At 33.7% G+C, this 22,369-nt stretch overlaps 1 protein-coding gene across 2 annotated transcripts in view; it reads left to right on the forward strand.

Annotated features, from left to right (window-relative positions):
* mtg (mind the gap) overlaps positions 1–18,709 on the forward strand; it is a 130,012-nt gene extending 111,303 nt beyond the window's left edge. For both annotated transcript variants that reach the window (XM_072545977.1, XM_072545978.1), the window contains 2 exons: positions 2,084–2,565; positions 15,059–18,709. In XM_072545977.1, the coding sequence (XP_072402078.1) occupies positions 2,084–2,565; positions 15,059–15,304 (728 nt within the window). In that variant the 3' untranslated portion in view covers positions 15,305–18,709. The remainder of the gene's footprint in view (positions 1–2,083; positions 2,566–15,058) is intronic.
* The last annotated feature ends 3,660 nt before the right edge of the window (positions 18,710–22,369 follow it).

Here is a 22,369-nt window from a genome sequence, read left to right on the forward strand (position 1 = left end):
TTTTAATTATTCTTTACTAGACGATTAATGCAGTAACCGTGGCAGAAAATGGAGATGATCTACAGCGTCTACTTTACAAATTCAATAAAAGAACACACAATGGTTATTGCCAAGAGCCTAATCATCATCATCAGACATAAATAATCTAATGGTTTACAAACACATACACGGATATATAAAGCATGTGTAAGGCCAGTACTAATGTACACAGTGGAAAAAGAGATGGAATGTCGCTTACAAAAATATTGATAAGAACTATAGAAATGAAAGAATTAAGAACCCCAATTTCTCTTAGATATAGGATAAAGAATGAGGATACATTAAGAGAAACTGGAGTTCAACATGTATTCCGATGAAGATGAGCACGACAGCCAAAATCATCGACAATCATGTTGACAGAATGGACTCAGGAAAAATCGCGAAATGGGCAAAAACACATAAACCCAATACAAAAAGACAGCTAGAAAGACCCTCCAAAAAGATGTTAAAACAGGTGGACATCAACAATATAAGAGCTGAAATGATAGAATAAACAGGATCATATCCTAAAAGACGAAGAAAAGAATTGTGTTGTACATTGACAGGATATATTGTTTTACCACTAGCCAATAAGTTTTTTATACGAATATCAAGCTTCTCAATCAGTATTTTCCTCTAGTAATTTGCCAAATATTCCTAATATGTTGGATAATCTTAAGCATTATATAGAAAGATAAACCACTACACTGTTTTCCTCATTTATTCATCATATCACAATTATCTAACAATTAAAAATCGATCATAAAATGTGTGTTTTTTATTGTACTGTTTATCAGTGGTAATAATCTTCTCTAATGTATAGATCATTAGCTAAAAGTAACGATTATGTGTAAAATATACAGGGTAGGCTCAATATTTCTTCACAAAAAATACATAATTGTATTTGTAGAACACCGTATAATACGGATCTGAGCAACATGCTACTTTGTCATTTATGTCCAACAATTTGAGTTCTGATAGTTCTAAAAGAGTGGTAATTGCCATTAATGAGGTGGAGATCAGTTGAACAAAAACTGGAGGTCAAATAAACTGGTCACTTGTAGCTTAGATGATATAACATTGGAAATTAGATAAATTTTATACGGAAAATGCCTAAATTTGGTGCTGTAACTCAATAAAACTATGTGAAATATTATCTTACATAATTTTCACTACGATTCATTATATTTTGCCAATATTCAGCAAAGAATGTATTTATTGTATTTTTTTCTTTGCATCGTGTATGAGACACTGTTGCCCGTTACTGTATTTATCACTTTTTCTAAGAATTATACTGGAATCCAGACTAAACACCACACAATGAATAAGAAATGGACACTCAGCATATTTTTTTGGACTTTAGATACACCTATAGAAGCGTGGACGTCAATCAAGATATAAACGTATGTTTTATTGACTATAATAAAGTATTCGATAAAGTACGACATAAACAATTAATGAATGTACTGAAATCAAAGAAGATTGACTACAACGACCTCAGGATCATATCAAATTTATACTATAAACAGCGAGCAAAAGTACGCGTTAACGCACAGCTGTCAGAAGAAATTGAAATTAGATGTAGAGTAAGACAGGGATGCGTATTGTCGCCAATTATTTTTAATGCCTACTCCGAAGAGATCCTGAAAAACGCTTTGAAGGTGAAACAGCTGGAATAACGGTAAATGGAGTTCCCATTAACAACATTAGATATGCGGACGACACTGTGATCTTAGCCGAAAATAATGAAAATCTTCAGAGAATGATGACCAGAATAGCGGAGTATGGAAAAGAGTATGGTCTAACAATGAAATAACCAAATAACGTATATAAGCAAATAATACATAAAAGGAGGAGAGGTAGGTCCATGCCAACGATATTCTAGGTTGACATATATGAAAAGATTCATAATTTTAAGTATTAGAAAGTCTGTAAATATAACCTACAAACAAGCATTCTCCTATTCTTATAAAAAGAAAAAAATGAGAAAATTTATTGCCGTAATGCTGTTTTTATTTAATAATGGTAATACCAGCAATCGTTTATTTCTAAATTTTTATTTAAGGTTCTTACGCCAACCCATCTGGTACGGAGCTAATGGCTGTGATAGCTGTGCCAAAAAAGGACATTCAGATGCACGCTCAAAAGAAAAACAGTAACGACAACTTCGCAGTAAGAATACTTCCTACATCTGCTACTTCACATAATGAGATTATACCGCAAATGAACTCCATAGCGTCACCAACAAACCAGATGTTTCTACACAACGATACCTTTTTCGATGAGAATGACGATATGGAAATTCAACAACCAGTGCAGCTACCGGTAAAGCCAAAACCATCTTCAACAACTCCAAGATATTCAAATAAGTATGCCAATAGCGTCGGGAAGGTTATGAATGCTCCGAAGGAATATTATCCTGTCGGATATGACAAGAATTTTGATGACAACTTTGCCTCCAGAGTAGAGCTACCAGAAACTTCGTTTTATTGTGGAGACCAAAAACATTTTCCAGGACTCTACGCTGATGAAGACCTGGGATGTATGGTAAGTTTTTTATCGAAACGTTATCCTCTATGAAAAATGCATGTAGATCTGGTAGATGAATCTGAAAATCTTTAAATTATTTTATAAAGAATGTAATATTAATTTAAAATCTAAATATACATTTTAGAGTTGACAATTTATTAAAACATTACAGAAGAGTGACAAAGAACCTGTTACGTAAGAATAAGGCAATTGCAGTGACGGGGGAGCAAATTAAATGAGCAAATTTAGGTAGTGGACACAGTAATCCGATAAAACCACTCAAATAAATTAGTTACTTTCACAGACGGATATAGTATGTTTTCTGCCTCACTAAGCTGGAAACACATTGTAACAAGTTTTCACTTGTTTTACAAATTCAAATAAGTCGCTGTCCACTAAATTAAAGTTTATTAAGACTCATTCAAGATTAAGCGTTGTTAGAAATCGTCAATGAAAATCACTTTTAAAGCATTATCTCTTTCAAAACTAAATCAACTGATTTTAACTCACTTCAAATTACCTCAAAATGATAAGGAGAACTAATCTTAAGTACTTTTCGTGTATGAATTGGTATTAATAGACTGTTGTTATAACATTATTTCTGTATGCTCTACGTCTTAGGACATGAAAGGAGCTATTTGTGCCTCCGATTGATTTGCCTCCTTCGAGGAGAGTGCAAACCCATCGTGGCCCTGGTCCACCCACCTTACGGTATAAGACTAAGGTCTTAGGATGGTCGGAAAGATACAAATTCAAACACGGAAATCCAGCAAATGTGTCCTGCTATTTACACTATTCTAGTGTAATGCTGCAAAAAGCGCCACTTATTTTGGTAACCTTAAACGAAAACGACTACCGTTTTTTGTCTTTTGTACAAAATTAAGACAACTGTTGAACAAAATCGCATTGAAGGCATAAAACTAACCATTTTGCTTTCTAACACAGGCTATCGAAAAGTCTGTAACATGCATTTTGCTATTTAACTTACTAACAGAAAAATATTCATAAAAATAAGATCATAATATTAGAAGTCAAACTAAAACATTTTAATGTGATTCAGGTATATACGCCCATAACAATTGCACGCGATGAAGATATTAACATTTACAACAAGATAGAAAACATCGCTAAAGGAGTCAGTATATATTATTGGAGACTGTAACGCCACGATGGGAAAAACTGGAAATTAACCACATTTAACATATTGTCGCGACGTTTAGTTTGGGCATTGAAAACAACAGAAGATAATGTCTCCTACAGTTTGCTAGTGAAAACAATCTAGTAATAACAAATACACTTTAATACCACCCAATAAGGCTATCAACGTAGACTACTCCAAATAAAAAACACAACAATAAAATCGACTACATACTCGTATGAAAAAATAGGAAAACCTTAATAAATGTAAAAGCTATACTTGGAGCATACTGTGGATCAGATCATACACTAATAAAAGTGAACTGTAACCTTAAACTACACACAACTAGAAAAATACATCAGGCAAAATAGCTACGAGTAAATAATGAGAAGATTTTCAGACGAAACTGATAAATAAGGAAAAGCCACAAATATTAGAAGACAAAAATAAAACATGGAGTATAACAAACATATAACAAACGTTGGATGTCAGTGGCATCATTAGAATAGAAGACTTATGCTACAACATATCACAAAAACAGGGAAGAATACTCAACATATAGCGGAACTTACTAGGAAAATAAAATTTATCAGCATCAAAATAGCATCAGAGATAAAAACAGTTATATAAATAACGTGTGTCGAGAACTGGAGCTCCGTGTGGAGTTTGTCTGGATCCCATCGGACGCGCCTGCAGGTGGTGGATAGTGGAACACCCTGGATAGATAGATAGATAGATAGAGCCTTGTTTTGCCACTTTCATCTGCTTTTTCATTGCCCTTATGACCCTCGTGCCCCAGTGTGGAACACCCTAACCGTTCCTAGGACCGGCGGGTAGGTGAGAAATAAAATACTACCCGCGAATCAAAACAGACTAAGGTATGGCAGAAGAGTCTCTATCCGTTCAGGTTGTGGGTTGGTCTAGAGGCCAACAGCCACTTCCTGAAAAGGAACAAAGAGTTAATAGAAATAACAAGGGAACACAATATACCAATGCTGCTCTGTTTCGTAGATTATACAAAGGTTTTCGATAAAGTAAAAGGGCCAAACCACCTAATTAGCCTAATAAGACATATGTTTGATAAAAACTTAAAATACACAAAATATATTTAAATGCCTTGAAAAATGGACTCTCAAAAAAATCTATAGAAGTAAGATCAAAACCTACGAGATGTGGATTTACAGAAGAATTCTGCGTGTTTTCAGGATATACCAGAGAACCAACCTTTAAATTCTGGAAGAGCGTAATACAAAAGACAGGCTAAAAAAGTAAAACGAGAATACTTAAATTACTTTGCCCATATAGCCCGAAGAACGGAAACTATGGAACTATTGATAGTAGACCCAACACGATGGACCATCTGGCACAAGGTCGCATTCAATAGAGACGGCAAACTAATAATCTTAAGAGAATCACCACGTTCTGAGAAGGGCTCAAGAAATGAGGAGGAGGAATAACCAAACTGAAATTATTAACACTGCTAAGAAGAGAAAATTAAGACAAAATTAATGGCAGACGTCGTCAAGGCAGAAAAAAAATATCTTCTTGTTCTTATGTTGACATGACTCTGTCTGTTTTTCAATGTGCCTCCAGTAAGTTGTCGTTCCATCGTTTTTGTGGTATTCCTACTCACCGTCTTTCTATTGGGGAACCATCTCTTGCCGTCTTTACTACTCTATTTCTTATCATTCAGCTTATATGATTGTTCCATTCGACTCTTCTACTTCTTACCCAGTTCTTGATGTTCTCTACCTTACATCTATGTTGTATATCTGTACTTCTAGCTCTGTCTCATAGTGTGTTACCATCAATGTTTCTAAGTGTTTTCATCCCTGCTGTTTCTAACATCCCTTTGTCCTCTTTGTGTCAGGTCGTGTTTCTACTGGCATATGTCATTATTGGTCTGATGACTGTTTTGTAGATTCTGCCTTCCGTTTATTTCCCGATATTTTTATTTTTCCATATTGTTTCATTCAGGCAGCCTGCGGTTCAGTTTGCTCTATTCACTTCAGTTTCGAGCTTTTCGTAACTAGATAATGTGATGCCTAGATATTTAAACTCCATCACTTGTTCTATTATCTGATTTTCCAGCTCCAATTTACATCTTAGTAAATTTGCCTTTATAATCATGCATTTTGCCTTTTTTGGGGAAATTACCATGTTAAATTTTTTAGCGGTTATATTAAATTGGTGCATCATACGTTGTAAATCATCTTCACTTTAAGACAGTAATATTGCATCGTCTGCATAGCAGATTATTTTAAGTTGTTCTTCTCCCATTTGGTATCCTTTTTTAGTTCTTACTTTTTTTATTCATCATCACCATCATTGGTGCTACAGCCCTATAAAAGAGCCTCGACCTTCCCAAGTCTATTACGTCAGTCAGTTCTATCCAGTTGCTGTTGCCAGTTTTCTGCGCCTATTTTTCTACCATCCTCATCTACACCATCCCTCCATCTGAGTTTTGATTTTTTTTTATTATTTTATCCATAATCAGGTTGAACAATACAGGAATACGGTCGGTTAGTTCGTCTTCTACTTTTACTTTTATTGAATCGTTTTGCTAGATATTTTCGATCGTTTTAATTATTCCTAGAGACATCTCTCTTGCGGACAATAAGTAGATAACGTCCTTTGATTTAAACCGATCAAATGCCTTCTTAAGGTCCACGAGATATAGATATGACGGTTTGTTGTATTCTAATGATGAAAAAAAAATGTGGTGGTTAAAATATAGGTCAATGATAAGCGAATGGTTATGTACATAGTTCTCAATTCTCTAGGACCATATTATTCTTGATTAACTAGAACATATTTGTAAAGAGCAAGATAATAAAGTTATAAAATATTTGTTTTAGGAAATTATTTAAATTTCGATGACTTACAAATAACTGAAATCGACCAATTTTCGTAATTACTACATTCGTTGAGCAGTTTAGTTTCCTTTTAATTGTGTAGTCATCGACCGTTGGCACTTTCAGGGTCATTGGTATAATTAATAGGAAAAGTTCGTAAAAATGGGATACTTTCACACTGCCGAACTTTTAACGTAGTAGAGTTTAATGTGTACATTAACTAAAAAGTCCATATTTGACGAAAAAGGAAAGGGAAAAATATCAAAAATGTGTTAAAAAAAATATTAATAGAAGGAAAGATAGAAAGTGAAAGAAAATTATAACGAAAAAAATATTCAAGACTAATGAATTTGAGTAAGAAAATAGGAGAAAATAAAGAACAACTAAATAGCATATGGAAACTAGGAACATTTAACCTTAGAACAACAACGTGAAAGTGGGGTTACGATACTAACAACTTGGCGTCGTATATGACTCCAAAAGAACTGGCCGTAAAGCATAACAAAAGTACATTATTTTTTAAATAAAGTGTTTTTATTTTTGGTTATAAACATATATATATATATATATATATATATATATATATATATATATATATATATATATATTCATAAATTTTATACAAAAATGTTTTTGCATAAATAACAAATGAGAAACTTAAAATAAAACTGTGGTACTGGATAAAAGTATAAAACAATATTGACGATAGATTTTTGACAACATGCAACAACTAAACAATTTTTTTATATGTAATGACACATAACAAACCAAAGGATAAACAAAAAGTAATTTACTTGCAGTCACTGCAAATGCAGAGGCGGTGTTCGGCCATTTTCGGGCAGTGCTCACATTTATCGCCCGCTTTTCGGTTTTTGCTTCTTGGGCAAAAGTCAAATCGACCCAATACATTGTTTCAAAAGAGGGGTATAGATGCAAAACCAGCAATCTCGATATTTTCCCCAAATTATTGCTGCCATTTATATCTTTGTGTTCATGTGGTATTACATGCTTCAGCCTTTGACACAAATTGCAACGCCTTTGAGCGTTATTATGGTTGTTGAAGAATGAGTATGTAGGTATTAAATTTATCGCTTAAGAGTTAAATAGTTTTGGGTGTATTATTTCTGTGGTATTAAATTTAAAATTGAGACTGAAGCTATTCCAGTTACACCAACAATGGCTCGTTACAGAATTCAACAAAAACGAAAGTGGAAAAGGAATATTGCTAAAGAACTACGGTAGAAAGTAGAAACTTAGTTTTATAGTATACTTTAAAGTTACCGCTAGATTTTTCGTTTCTTCTAGATATGTACCGGTGGGACTTCCATATTTCCCTAAATGCACATAGTAAGATGTTGCATATCTTACTAGATTTTGTAAAGTTACACCTTGTAAAAGAAGACTCCCAAAAAATGACTGTCATGACCCTAAAACATACACAGTTAAATGTTTCGTTAGAGCGCAAAAATGGTATTTTGCTTCCCGTTTAAAAGGTAAAGATTATTATTTTCGAAATATGTTTAACAAATGTTTCAACTTGGGGTTTGGAACACCACGAACGGATGTATGTTCTACTTGTTTGTCATTTCATGAGCAAATCAAAGTTAAAACAAATAATGCGCATAAAAAAAGACCTATTTATCAACAAACGCGTTCATTATCTAGGAGCAAAGCCTTTTTATTCGCTACTACGAGAGACTAAAGATGATTTAATTACAATAAGTTTCGACTGTCAAAAAAATCAAGTACTGCAAAAGATCCCAGATCAAAACGCTTACCAAGAGATTACCAGGCCAGAGCAACACAATGAGGTATTCAGTCAATTTGGCAAAGTAATTCGTATGGAAAAAGATTTTGAAGTTGCTAATTGGAAAGAAGAAGCCTATATTGTGTTAAAAGACACTGCCTCTTGGCACTTTTAGTTTTTAATTATTAAGCGTATTATTTTAACCAAGACTAAAAATGGATTAAACGTTTTGGTACGGGGAAAGATGCGCTATCGAAGCGGTATTAGAAAACCAAAAAGTGTTTGTAAGGCTGAAAAAGATATCAGGATGATTAATCCTGATATTATTGAATTTGGGCTATTAAAGTTAGCCCCTTAAAACTTTGGGACGTTAATAAACTCCTAACCAAACGTTTTGGAGAAGAGTGAAAAAACTTGAGTTTTACCATAACGCTTTAAACACAAATAATGATATGCTAGAAAACATTATTGATTCTGAAGAAAATCAAGGAGATATTGAATATATTGAATGAGAAGCTGGTACTTGGGATAAAGTTTCAGATTTGGTTGTTTAAAATGTTTGAAGCAAAATCAAAAATCTTCAAACTTAAATTGTTAATTACTTAACAAATATATTAAACTAAAAAATTTAACGCTAATGTTCACTAGTTACCGCAGATAACAATGCCATTGAAGAAGTTAGGAGAAGAATACATATCGCTAATAAAACATATAATGGACTAATTAAACATCTAAGATCTAACAACATCACAAATGGATCAGAGACATGGACACTGTCGAAAAGCGATGAAAACCTATTAGGCACATTTGAACGAAAAATCCTTAGACACATATATAAGGGGGTAAAGGAAAATGACATATGGCGCAGAAGATATAACTTTGAACTATACACAGCATACAATGAACCCGAGATCATAACATCCATAAAGATCGGACGTCTGCGCTGGATGGGCCATGTTGAACGAATGTTGGAGACTGAAACACCAAAACATATTATGAGGCAAACACCAGTAGGAAGAAGGTCAAAGGGAAGACCCAAACTTAGATACATGGAACAAGTGGAACAAGATCTGAAAACACTTAAGATTACCAACTGGAAAAACAAAGCAAGGAACAGAACAGAATGGCAGAAAATCCTAGAACAAGCCAGGACCCAGAAAGGGTTGTCGAGCTACTGATGATGATGATTAAACGCTAAAATTTTATTAAAAAATTCTATTTGCTGAAAAATTTGTCTAAGTGGAGATTGTTGGTTTTGCCTCTAGATCCCTCAAATACAAGCCAATTCATTTGCGACTAAATAATCACAACGAAAAATAAGAAAACGCAACCTGTCTTATTTTTACCGTGATGCGATAGTCGCCCACCACAATAAATCATACGATACGAACAAGCATAGACATGCATCCACTTGATTGTTTAGTTGCGATTCTGAATCCAGCTAAGCCTAGTGTGTCTTCAAGAATATTTAATTTTCAATTTTATTAAATTGTCAGACAACGAGAAATATGCTGGAAATGTTGAAGACAGTTTGAGTACTATTCATTCTGGTTTTGAGTACCATTGTTCAAATAACATGTAAAACTGTCCTTCAAAAACTCTTTGATTTGTTAATAAATGAATCCAATAACGATGCTTTCGTCGTGTAGTTCTCGCCCGACGCGAAAGAGCCATTACACATATAGTTTCGATGTCATCCATTGGAAAACTATTGTAATTCAGTATTTATAAATTGCAGTGAAGGCACCCTATAGATTTTTAACGACAGCGATTTTTTGTCGCCGCGACTAAAAATCGCAAGTGAAGGGCTAGCCTAATAGTTAAATTTGTTCTTGGACTGTATTACATGTGAAATAGGTACAGCTTTGTTTGAAAACACATGTCGCTTACATCGATATTTTGTAATTGCAGCAAATTTGAGTTATTCTAAAATGTCTTATATAAAAGAAAAATTAGAAAAGGAGCAATGGAATGGATTAGAAAAAGGTCTGTGCAATGGAGTCTCTTCGATGAGCGTAATGAGATGACTTGACAATAAATATGTATTCTTTATAGACTTTATAGGCATTAACAAATTATATGAGAAGGTCTACCAGTAAGAACCTTTTAAAATATTTAAATATTTACCATCAACACAAGATAAAGTAGAGATAAAGAAAGTAAAAACTATATTTTAATCGCTCAAACGTAGACGTTAGTCCAATTACCAGAAATCAAAGCAAGATATCAAACCATTCATAAAGATTGAGCCATTTTTCTAGCAAACCAAAAACATAGTCTATACCTTTCAATTAAGAATACTCCATTCTCACAGTACTTTCTAAATTCCTAATATTGTTCTAAAGCTATTTGTTAATATTTACATTCTTCATATTATTTCTAAATTCTGTTATAAGGTTGAGACGGTTTAACGCCAAAAAAAATCGAAACTAACAGAGATGAGACAAAAATTTTATCCTTAATGAAATGTTAAGGTGACAACTAACGACAACAAGTCATTAAGTAATCAAGTCAAATACGATAAACCTTATTATATTTTTTTAAATAAGTACTTTGTAGAATCTTAAAAAAATACTTACAAAATGAAACAAAAAGAAAAATAATAAAAACATTCACGATTACTTCACTATATCACCAAAACAATTGGCTCATATAAAAATTACCTCTTTTAATACCTTTTTTTATCAGTAGCTTGGTGGCGTCTTATTTTTCCGAGCATTACTAATTAGAAGTTAAATGGTTTTCAGGTTAATATTTATTTTCCAAATAGGTATTTTTCGAATATATATGGGAATTATTGTTCAACGTCAGCTGTAATTAGAGTTTCTAATAATCTTTTGGGGAAAAATAAAATTGAATTATATTTAGAGAAATTCCAACATAAAAGAAACAAATTATTGAAGGGGGACATGTAAATAAACCTAAACGGGGTTATGAAACAAGAGATGGGAAATTATTCGAAGTTGTAGCTTTGGAATTAGAAATCATACTACAAGAGTGTATATTAAGTATATACACACACATATATATATATATATATATATATATATATATATATATATATATATATATATATATAAAACTGTAAATCTGTAAATCTGTAAAAAATATCAGGTATAGTGGTCTATAATAAAAATCTTTGTTTTTTTCTAAGACTCAATATTTCGCCATTTATTTTATAGCTTCATCAGGAGTAAACTGTAAAACAATTAGAAACATTACAAACAAATGATGTACAAGTAGATTTAAAAAAACACTCACAGAAATTAAAAGATTTCATAAATAAAACTTTCATAAAAAAAAGGAGCAATGTTGAAGAATATCGAGTAAAGAGACGAGATTAAAAACAAAAACACAAACAGAAAAAGCGGCAACAAATCAATAAAGAGTTCGAAGAAATGGAAAACCTTAATAGAGAACATGAATACAGAAAATTTTACAAACAGGTTAACACAAAAAGAAAAGTTTTCAAGCCACAAGCGAACCAAGTCAAGGCCCTTAACGGAATTCTTTTAAACGAGAGAGTGGAAGTACTAGAAAGATGGCAGGAACATTTTAGTACGCTACTTAATGGAGAAAGTAGAGCTGAAGGTAGATGTGATATAGAAATAGAACAGGAGGATACTCAACTACCAACTTTGGAAGAAATAAACAAAGCAATTCAGTCTCTAGCCAGAAACAAGTCACTCGGAGCAGACAACCTACCCTCAGAAATATTTAAATGTGGCGGTCAAACATTTGTAACCCTCCTTCACAAACTACTAATAAAGGTATGGCAAGAACGCGCGTTACCAGAAGATTGGAATACTGGAATTATATGCCCCTTACACAAAAAAGGAAACGTTCTTGAATGTTCCAACTTTAGATGGAAGCTCCCTTCTTAATACAGCATATAAAATTGTGTCCCTGATACTTAACGAACGACTGGCACGGTATACTGACAATATAATAGGATCCTACCAAAGAGGCTTCTTGAAAAATAAATCTACCATTGATCACATATCATCCATCAGACAAATATTAGAAAAAACGACGGAGTACGACATAGACTGCCATTACATCTTCGTAGACTTTAAGGCAGCGTACGATACTATTGACAGGCCCCAATTATATTCGGCGATGATCGAATTAGGAATACCAAAAGGATTGGTAGAATTAATTAAAATGACAATAATGAAAGTCGAATGTAAAGTGCGCGTACAAGGGGATGTTTCAAAACCATTTAAAACCAACAGAGGACTGCGCCAGGGAGATGCGCTATCATGCACGCTGTTCAACCTTGCGTTAGAAAAAGTTATGAGAGATTCGGGAATAAACTTAAAAGGTACGATATATACCCGTAGTATACAAATAATGGCATACGCTGATGATATCGTCATAATTGGAACAACCCAAAATGAAGCAGTGGAGGCTTTCACACGTATCAAAAATGCCGCAGAAAACATCGGATTTCTGATTAACATCCAGAAAACTAAATATATGCCGGCCATATCAAGAATTCAACAAAATAACTTAGAGGTGCAACACGAAACGATAGAAATGGTAGAAGAATTCTGTTACTTAGGATCACTGGTAGACTACAAAAATAACACATCCAACGAGATAAAAAAAAAGAATATGCGTGGCTAACCGCTGTTATTTTGGCCTGGGCCCTCAACTAAGAGCGAGAAGTATGTCTATAGCAACAAAGTGCAAACTTTATAAAACAATAATACGCCCAGTGCTCACATACGGATCGGAAACATGGGCAATGACGACCCGAGATGAAGAGTTACTACGAGTCCTTGAAAGAAAAGTATTGAGGACCATATATGGCGGAGTAAACGATCAGGGTCTGTGGAGAAGGCAAAATAACTTTGAACTCTATAGACTTTTTGGTGATGCAGATATTGTGAAGACCATCAAAATAAACCGCCTAAGGTGGGTGGGCCACGTTATGCGGATGGATGAGAGTGATCCCACTAAAATAACTATGTTAAACAGGCCGGTCGGAAGAAGAAGAAGGGGGCGACTTAAACTCAGATATCTGGACGATATACAGGAAGATATGAGGGAGATTGGAGTGAGGGGCTGGAGAAGACAGACACTCGATAGGGAAGGATGGAAGAATGTTTTGAAGCAGGCCAAGGCTCACGAAGGGCTGTAGCGCCAACTGATGATGATAAATAAAACTAACATTGAAGTATGTAAACTTTTGAATGTCAAGATTAAACTGTCCTAAGCACGTTCCCCACAGCAGTACGAAAAAAAAAAAAATTAAAATTATTTCAAATGTACAAATAAAAACAACAATCAAATAAAAGAAACGTTAGAAGAATGATATTTTTTTGATGAATTATTAAGGTTAATTGTTATTAAGGTGAATGTTAGCTATTTTGAATATTTATAAATTTTGTTCAATTCATTACAATATATGTTACTTAATTGTGCAGTGTCTGTTTTATAATTTAAAGTGTTTTTATTTTTGTTCATGTGATACATCTCAAGAAATAATCTACTTTTGTAGATATCAGTCTGTGCCAAAATGCTAGCTTTGTTATAGTCAAGCATATGACCGGTATTTTCATAGTGCTCAACTACTGCATAAGTATTTTTTCCCAAGCGGCAATCACTTTTATGTTGTGTGATAAGTTGTTTTAGCCATTGTGATGTTTGGCCAATGTAGCTATTTTGACATCCTAGACACGATATTTCATAAACAACATTACTTTTATATAGGGTTTTTTGATATGTTGACTTATTTCTATTTGTGGCCATTTCGCACTCATGATCAAACCAATGATTTCTTTTTTCTGACTTGCTTTTGACAATATTTCAACCGATTTCTGTAACACAATATCTCATATCTTGTCTTCTTCTTCTTCTAAATTTTTTGTCCTTATTTGATATTCTATTTGCAATGTCGGGATCTTTTAGTTTATTAATGTCGATTTTTTCTTTCCTGTTCTCGATTCCTTTTTTAAATTGGATATTCTCTCTTTAAATCGTGCTTTAACTAAATAGTGATCACTCTCTATATTTGCTCCACTAAAATACCTATCATCTAATAAGTAAGACTAGTGTCTTGCATCCATGATTATATGATCTATTTGGTTAATCGTTTTATTATACGGAGATTTACAAGTTCCCTTATGTATATCTTTATGGAGAAATCGTGTCCCAGCTATTACCATGTTCTCTCTTCCAACTTTGGCATTAAAGTCTCCTGCTATTATTTTGATGTCATTTTTTGGGCACTCATCGTACTCTTGATCTAGTGCTTCATAGAGCATGACATTTTCATCATCCTCTTTTTCTTCCGTTGAAGCCTGGATGCTAATAATGCTAATATTAGCGAACTTACCTTTAAGTCTTATTGGACATATCCTATGATCAATAGCTATGAAATCAATTACACTATATTTGACCTTGCTGCTTACAATAAATCCGGTATCAAATTCGTCAGGGTAGGATGTCCACTGCAGTAAATATTGCAGTTATTTTTTTCCAGGATGCCTGATTTCCAGGATGCCAAATTTTCAAATCATTATCTTTATTTGTATATTTATTTTAATATAAACTCAGACAACCATTTCTACCATGTTGAGTCTGGCTGAATGACTAAAATTCTATGCAAAAAAATTTTTTATTTCGTTTTCGAGTTCGTCGTAGGTACTTATAAAAATAATATAAAATAACTATATTATAATAATAACTATAATTATACTTAACTAAAACATATACTAGATACTCATATTTACTTTATATTAACAATGCAAATTGTTGTTTTAGGTGTTCCATGTTTGTGCTCTAACCGATGACGGATTGATCATGAAGAGTTTTCTATGTCCGGAATCAACCTTGTTTGACCAAACAATTCTTAAGTGTAATTGGTGGTTTTATGTGGACTGCAAGAATTCCAAGAAACTGTACGATTCCAATATTCCCATATCAAAAAGCTATCAGTTGATGAAAGCACTAACATTCTTTTCAGCGTATAAGAACGACAATAAAAACAAAACCAATGATAAAGACTGATAATTTGTAGATTTTAGATTTTTAATAATTTGTACAAGGAGTTATATTAGATACACATAAATATTTTTTGTAAATTATCATTTAATCTGATTTATCCCTGTGACTCTTTGTGGAACTAGAAATTTAACTAGAAATGTATACATTTTTGATTTAACTCTATGTTCGATTCCTATAGAAGACGTCCACAAAGATGTTTAAAAAATTCTCCTTGTAATCAGCTCAATTTTCACAATCTAAGTCTTTGTTGTAATTAATGAATTATTTTTTAATTTAAATAGGTGACTTGTAGTTTTATTTGTACTTGTATAATATTTATATTTATTTTTTATTACTTTTCTATTTATATATATTTATATCGAAGAACCAAATTTGGATCTATTAAGTATGTAAGTAGAATAGAAAATTTAATTAACATAATGTTTCTAAAGCTCGCTCTTTGTGGCGTTCCAGAATAAATGGCTATTTTGTTGGTGTCTGGTATGCCCATAATTAGCTGCCATTACCCAAACTTTAGTCCCTGATGTTTTGGTTGTTTAGCTTATTGCCCCTGTGACAGTTTATCCGTCTGCATTAAGCCTTCTAAAATATCTATTTTACGCGCAAATGCGAAACGCTTTACTACTCTTTACCCGTAGCCATGACAATGAAGCAATAAACCTACCAATTTTTTGCAGTTGGATGGATCTCGATAAAACTTATTTTATCCGATTTGTAAGAGCATAAGGAAATTTTGTGAACTAAAGTGATGATGTAGAAATAAAAATTGCATTATCGAACAAGGAAAATACATTTTCCAAAGTGTATTTTGAAGTTATGAAAAATCATTCAGTTGTTATTTGGAAATATTTGTCGAAAATGAGGTATTGTTGATAATGAGGAATTGTTGAAAATGAAATAATTCAATATTACTACTTGAGGGTTGTTACGAACGCTGAATACGAATATCATGACTTCGATAATCTCCGAGACACCTGGCGGAAAGGATGGGCCTTGTCTGGAGTTTTATGAAAATTCGATACAAAATCAGTGCAAACTCATTACTTGGAGTTTTGGGATCATCGCTGATTATGAATATCATGATGGCGATGATCTCCGAGGTACTTGGTGTTTAGGAGGGGGCTTTTCTCCTAAAGTTTCATGAAAATCCAATACAAAAAAGTTCTTCCTGGATATAAGGTCTCTCGGAAACCATCGCCGTCGAAATATTTGTATTTAGCGACACCAAAAACCTCTAAGTACCGAATTTGGACTGATTTTGTATCGTATTTTCACAAAACTCCAGGAGATGAGGCGCATCCTCGGCACCAGGTGCCTCGTAGACTATCGCTGTCATGATATTCGTGATTATAGAAACCCAAAAACCCTCCAGTTAACCAGTCTGCTCTGATTTTAAATCTAGGTGCCTTCTAGATTATCGCCATTATGATATTCGTATTAAGCGACCCCAAAAACCTAGTAGTAACATTGAATTCATTTGCATCAATAATTTCCGAATTACAAATTAATTATCTTTCATCAGTTCGAAATGCACTTTGGAAAATACATTTTCCTTGTTTAATAATGCAATTTTCATTTGTACATCATTAGTTTAGTTCACAAAATTTCCTGACACTCTTACGAATCGAATGCAATATGAATGAATGCATTGAGATCCATTTAACTGCAAAAAATTGGTAGGTTTTGGGTTTTTACTGCTTTATTGCCTCACCTACCGGTGTTTATTTTTGTAAAAAGGGAATATAAAATACATTAATTTTATTACATTTAAGGACAATTATTCAAAGTGTGAAAAAATCGACTGTAAACAAAACGAATTCAATATGTTTAGAAAAATCTAGTTATTTTTTCGGAAAGAAGGAAATTTTATAACCAAAAAGTAATTATTATATTTTTTGCCTACTTTGTATAGTTAATAACTTGTCTGGATGTTCATTATTGCCTGGTTAAGCCTCAGACTTCTTCTTCATTAAGTTCTTTTAAGACCATTGGTAATTTGTCGTCTGATCTTGGTCTGATTTTTTTTCTTTTTCTAAAGGTGCCTATCTTAGTAATGTTGGCAACCACATTGACTCATTTTATTTCTATTCACAGCAGCTCGAAATAGATCAGTTGAAGTTAAACCAGCCCATTTTCTAACGTCGTTACCATCACATTTTAAATGCCTCTAATAGTTTTATAACATCTTATGTAAGACTCCAGCTTTTTACTCCGTAGAGGAGGATACTAAAGACTTAGCAACTAAAAATTCTTATGCTATATTGATACTTAAAGATCAGTTGCGGATAATCTTTCTTAGACCGTTAAAAGAGTTTCTGGCTTTGTGCGCAGTGAACCTAAATCGTGTCGTGTTGCTGACTCCATAATACTGGCCAAGGTTCTTGAATCTTCTTCGTCGTAAAGGACCACGATTCCCTTCTATTTTCCCTGAAAAATTATATGAAGTAATGCCTATTCTCCCATCTGAAAGAGAAAAGAGGTACAGAACCTCGCTTTCTTTGTTTAGACGTTGTGAAACTGCTTTAATACTGTTCGCACACTTTACTATTGCTTTATGGCATTAAAAAAATATATTTAGACATACTTATGATACATAAAATTCTTTGTCTTCGATCGTTTAATACGACTATGTAACTTGTTTTGCTCCAATCTAAAGTTTTAGTACCTAAAAAACCTTATAAACAAATTATACGCGTTTTTTAATAAAAAATATCCGTTTTTAATTGTTATAACTAATAATAATATTTCGATTATATTTCAGGCTTAGTTTGAAAGCTGGTAGTTTTTCGTTTAATTTATTATTATAAGCTATTATAAAGCCTAAATGCCGTAATATTGCAATTTTTTTGCACTAATTTAGCAATATCTTTGGTTCTAATTATTGGGCCAAGATTTACCAAACACCATTTTGTAGTTTTTTTAAAGGAACAACTTGAATTTTGTAAAAATTATTTATATTTGTTAGTTTACGAATTATAACCATTTAAATAATTGTTTATGACAAATTCCCGTCTTTTCCAACGCACAAGTAAGTTTGAAATTTGACTTTGATCGACCACGAAACAGCCCTGACCACTAGACTATTATTTTAAAAAAGAAAACGATAAAACATTTCAGTTCCTGTTAAAAATTTCAGATATACCAAGTTTACAACTAACCGTTATCTTTCAAGTGTTTCCAGTTTTGTAAATATTGAAATCACACACATTTTTGGACTGAGGTTGTATATTTTATAATTTCTGTAATTTACAACTATAAGGAATTATTTATGTCTATCTAGATTTGAAAATTCTGGACACTAGCATTAAGTGGTTGTAATATTTCGTAAATATTGTACATATAGCTGTATGTATTGTTCGGTTTGTAAGATGTTTATGCCTTGATATGATACAATACTAATTAAAAAATACAAATGTTTTTTATTTTTTTACTCCTCTCATATTTGTTTTTATTAAAAAATAATGAAACCAATAAAAGACAGAAATAGATGCTGAGCACAGCCAATATGTTTCAAAGTGTACAAAAATCTACATACGAAATTCGGCTTTGATGAAAAACTGTTGGTACAAGCAACTGATTTAATTGAAATTTTACTTTCAACTATATACAAAAAAGTTCAAAATATACCATATCATCACAAGAAGCGATGTGACTACAAATTTTCAATATCAACAGACGCTTCACATATAAAACTATTGAAAACCACAATATACGATTGCTATAGAAGCAATTTAATACCCATAATAGAAATATTAAAAAATACATTGGAACCGTTTGGTCAGAATGTGAACTGCTGTGAGAAAATTCTTCAAAGTTAGATAAACAAAATGGGCTTTAAATTTAAAACAAGAAATAAAGGCCAAGCAGTAATAGAAAACCAACTCCGCCTGTGGTAACAAATGGGTGGATCGAGTGGCTCAGGAGTCACCACTGCCGGTCCTAAGCCCGGGTAAAGGAGGAAGGATGGGCAGTGGGCTGACAACCCACTCCCGGATGGAACAGGACAGGATGGAACTTTCGGAAACGACTCAAGCTACGAAACATGGACTATATATTTGGAAACTGGAATGTGAGGACACTAAATAAACCAGGAGCTCAAACCTCACTTCTGCAAGAACTAAAAAGATATAAGCTTATGATTACTGCTCTTCAGGAGACAAGATGGCTGGGGAAAGGTGTCAGGGACACTAAAACGCACACAATTCTATATAGTAGGAAGAAAAAAGGAAGCAAAGAATGTGAAGTTGCATTTGTGGTGGATAATGATTTTAAATCAAAAATCATAGACTTCCAGGCAATCAGTGAAAGGATATGCAAGTTAGGAATTTACACCCACTTCTTCAACCTTACAATGATAAAAATTCACTGCCAACAGAAGAACAAGAACAACATACAAAGATAGTATATGACAATGCGCCCAAAAATGACATCAAGATTATAATGGGTGATATGAATGCTAAAATTGGAAAGGAGCCGCAGTTCTATGACACAACAGAAAAACACTAACTGCACAATGAAACAAGCAAGAATGGGGAGTTTTTGATAAATTTTGCCACCAGTAAAAACATGGTTATAAGTTCCATATGCTTCCCACAAAATGACATGAATTTCATCAGATGGAACCACAACCAATCAAATTAAATATGTGCTGATAGACAAAAGGGCAGCCAGTAGCATCTCAGATGTGAGAACACGACGAGGAGCATGTTGTGGATAAGACTATTTTTTACTCCAAACCAATTTTAGGTGCAGAGTTAACAAAGCAAGAAACGAAAGACAACAAAGAACAAACAAGCTGGACCTGGCAAAACTAAAGATTCAGGAATGTAAAGAGAAGTTCAAAGAAGAAGTCGCAAATGAGTTAAGGACGTTAGAACTGCACTCCATAGGGGGCAAATGGAATAATATCAAAACAGCAGTACTGCAGAGAGTCTACCCTGGGAATCAAGAAAAAGGCAAGAAGAGGAGTATGGTTCGATGACAAGTGCAGACAAGCAATAGAGGAAAGAAATGAAGCACATAAAATGTATCTAACAAGAAGAACACGAGAAAGACGAACATGATTTGAAGTCGCAAGACGAAAAGCAGACAAGATATGTAGAAATAAAAAAAGAAAAAATTGAAAAGGATTGCAAAAACAACGAAATTGGAGGAGTTTACGAATACCTAAAAAAGATAAAAAGTATAAACATCAGTGACCAACAGAAAGTCACAGAAACCTGAAAGCAATATTTTCAGCCCCCGCTTGGTACACAAGTAGACATGAAAGATAAAATGGGTACGAACTACGTTGAAGAGAATGAAGTAGAGAATGGAGTAGAAGCTCCAACCATAGAGGAAGTTCTCGAAGCCATTAAGGCCCAGAAAAATAATAAAGCCCCGGGAGTTGACGAAATACCAGCAGAATTGTATAAGATAGGTGGCAACCACCTAGCAAGTCACATCTAAGCGCTCATTAAAGACATATGGTAAGAAGAGAAAATACCCGACGACTGGAAGAAAAGTATAGTATGCCCGATCTATAAAAAAAGACAAATTCCGGTGCAAAAACTACCGTGGAATTTCTTTACTATGTACAGCATACAAAGTCCTGACGTATATTATAAACCAGCGGCTCCAACCACTAGCAGATAATATTTACAGTTAAACAGATCTTGAGTCAATCATAGGAACATGACATTGATGTTCACAACGTGCTTGTAGACTTCAAACAGGCATACGACTCAGTCCAAAGGAACAAACTTTACAATATATTGGCTGAATTGACAATACCACACAAGCTAATTAGACGCATTAAAGCCACAATGGATGAAACTCAGGCATGAGTACGAGTACAAAACCACCGGACAGGTTTTTTCAAAATTTCACAGGGACTAAAGCAGGGAAATGGGCTGGCCACAACTTTGTTTAACTTGATACTAGAGTATGCGGTTAGACAAATGCAAACTGGACGAAACCTACTGACCAACCGAACGGTTCAACTGGCCGCTTATGCCGATGATATTATTATGACTAGAATATCAACAGGAGCACAGGAAACATACGCAGAGTTAAAAATGCAAACAAAAAGGCTAGGTCTGGAAATTAACACAGAAAAAACAAAAATAATAATACAGACGAGAAGAAATATAGTCCTACAAAACATTATACATGAAGATGAAATTGAAACGGTTGTAAATTTTACATACCTGGGAGTAGAAATATATGCCGACGGATCAGAATATGAAGAAATACGGAAGAGAATAACGCCGGAAAACATAGCTTATTTGCCCTCTTCCATAAATTTGGTCTGTCTAAAAATGTCCACCGAAATACAAAGATGAGAATCTATAAAATCTTAATTCGACCAATAAAATGCTATGGCAGTGAAGCATGGTTCCTGAAAGAAACAACCAAGAGCAAAAAAGAAAGTACTGAGGAGAATACTAGGACCTGTGAGGGAAAATGGAATCTTCAGAAGTCGATACAACAACTAGCTTTATACACTTTATAAAGAAGCACCACTGTCAGACTTCATTAGAATACAAAGATTGCAATGGGCCGACATGTGATAAGAATGGGAGAGGATAGGATACCAAAAAGAGCACTGAATGCTAGAATGCAGGGAAAGAGACCGGTTGGAAAGCGCTGGGAAGACACAGTAAACAGCGACGCACAAGCCCTTTTAGGAATCCCTGTATCGAGAAGATCAGCCACAGACAAGCAAGGGTGGAGGCAAAAATAAAGAAAGCCAAGGCTCAATATGGGCTGTAGTGCCGTAGAAGAAAAAGAAGAAGAAGTAATAGAAAAGCAAATAATAGTTAATAAACATAATATTTACCTACAACAAATTACTAAATATGGGCAAGAAAATAAACGATTTTACTGTTTAGACGAAACTTGGTATGACACCCACGATAAGGTAAGGAAAGGATAGTGAAAAGCGCAAACGGACCGCTGTATTAATGATCTTCTCATTGCGCCGTCTCCTTTCGAAGGTTGGCGATCCAAATGGCAATTGTAGTTTTGGAAACTGCTGCGCGAAAGATCTCTGCGGATGAGCGGTCGAACCATCTCCTCAGGTCTTTC

This window comes from Diabrotica undecimpunctata, chromosome 10 (genome assembly GCF_040954645.1).
Source record: "Diabrotica undecimpunctata isolate CICGRU chromosome 10, icDiaUnde3, whole genome shotgun sequence".
Classification (NCBI taxonomy): Eukaryota; Metazoa; Arthropoda; class Insecta; order Coleoptera; family Chrysomelidae; genus Diabrotica; species Diabrotica undecimpunctata.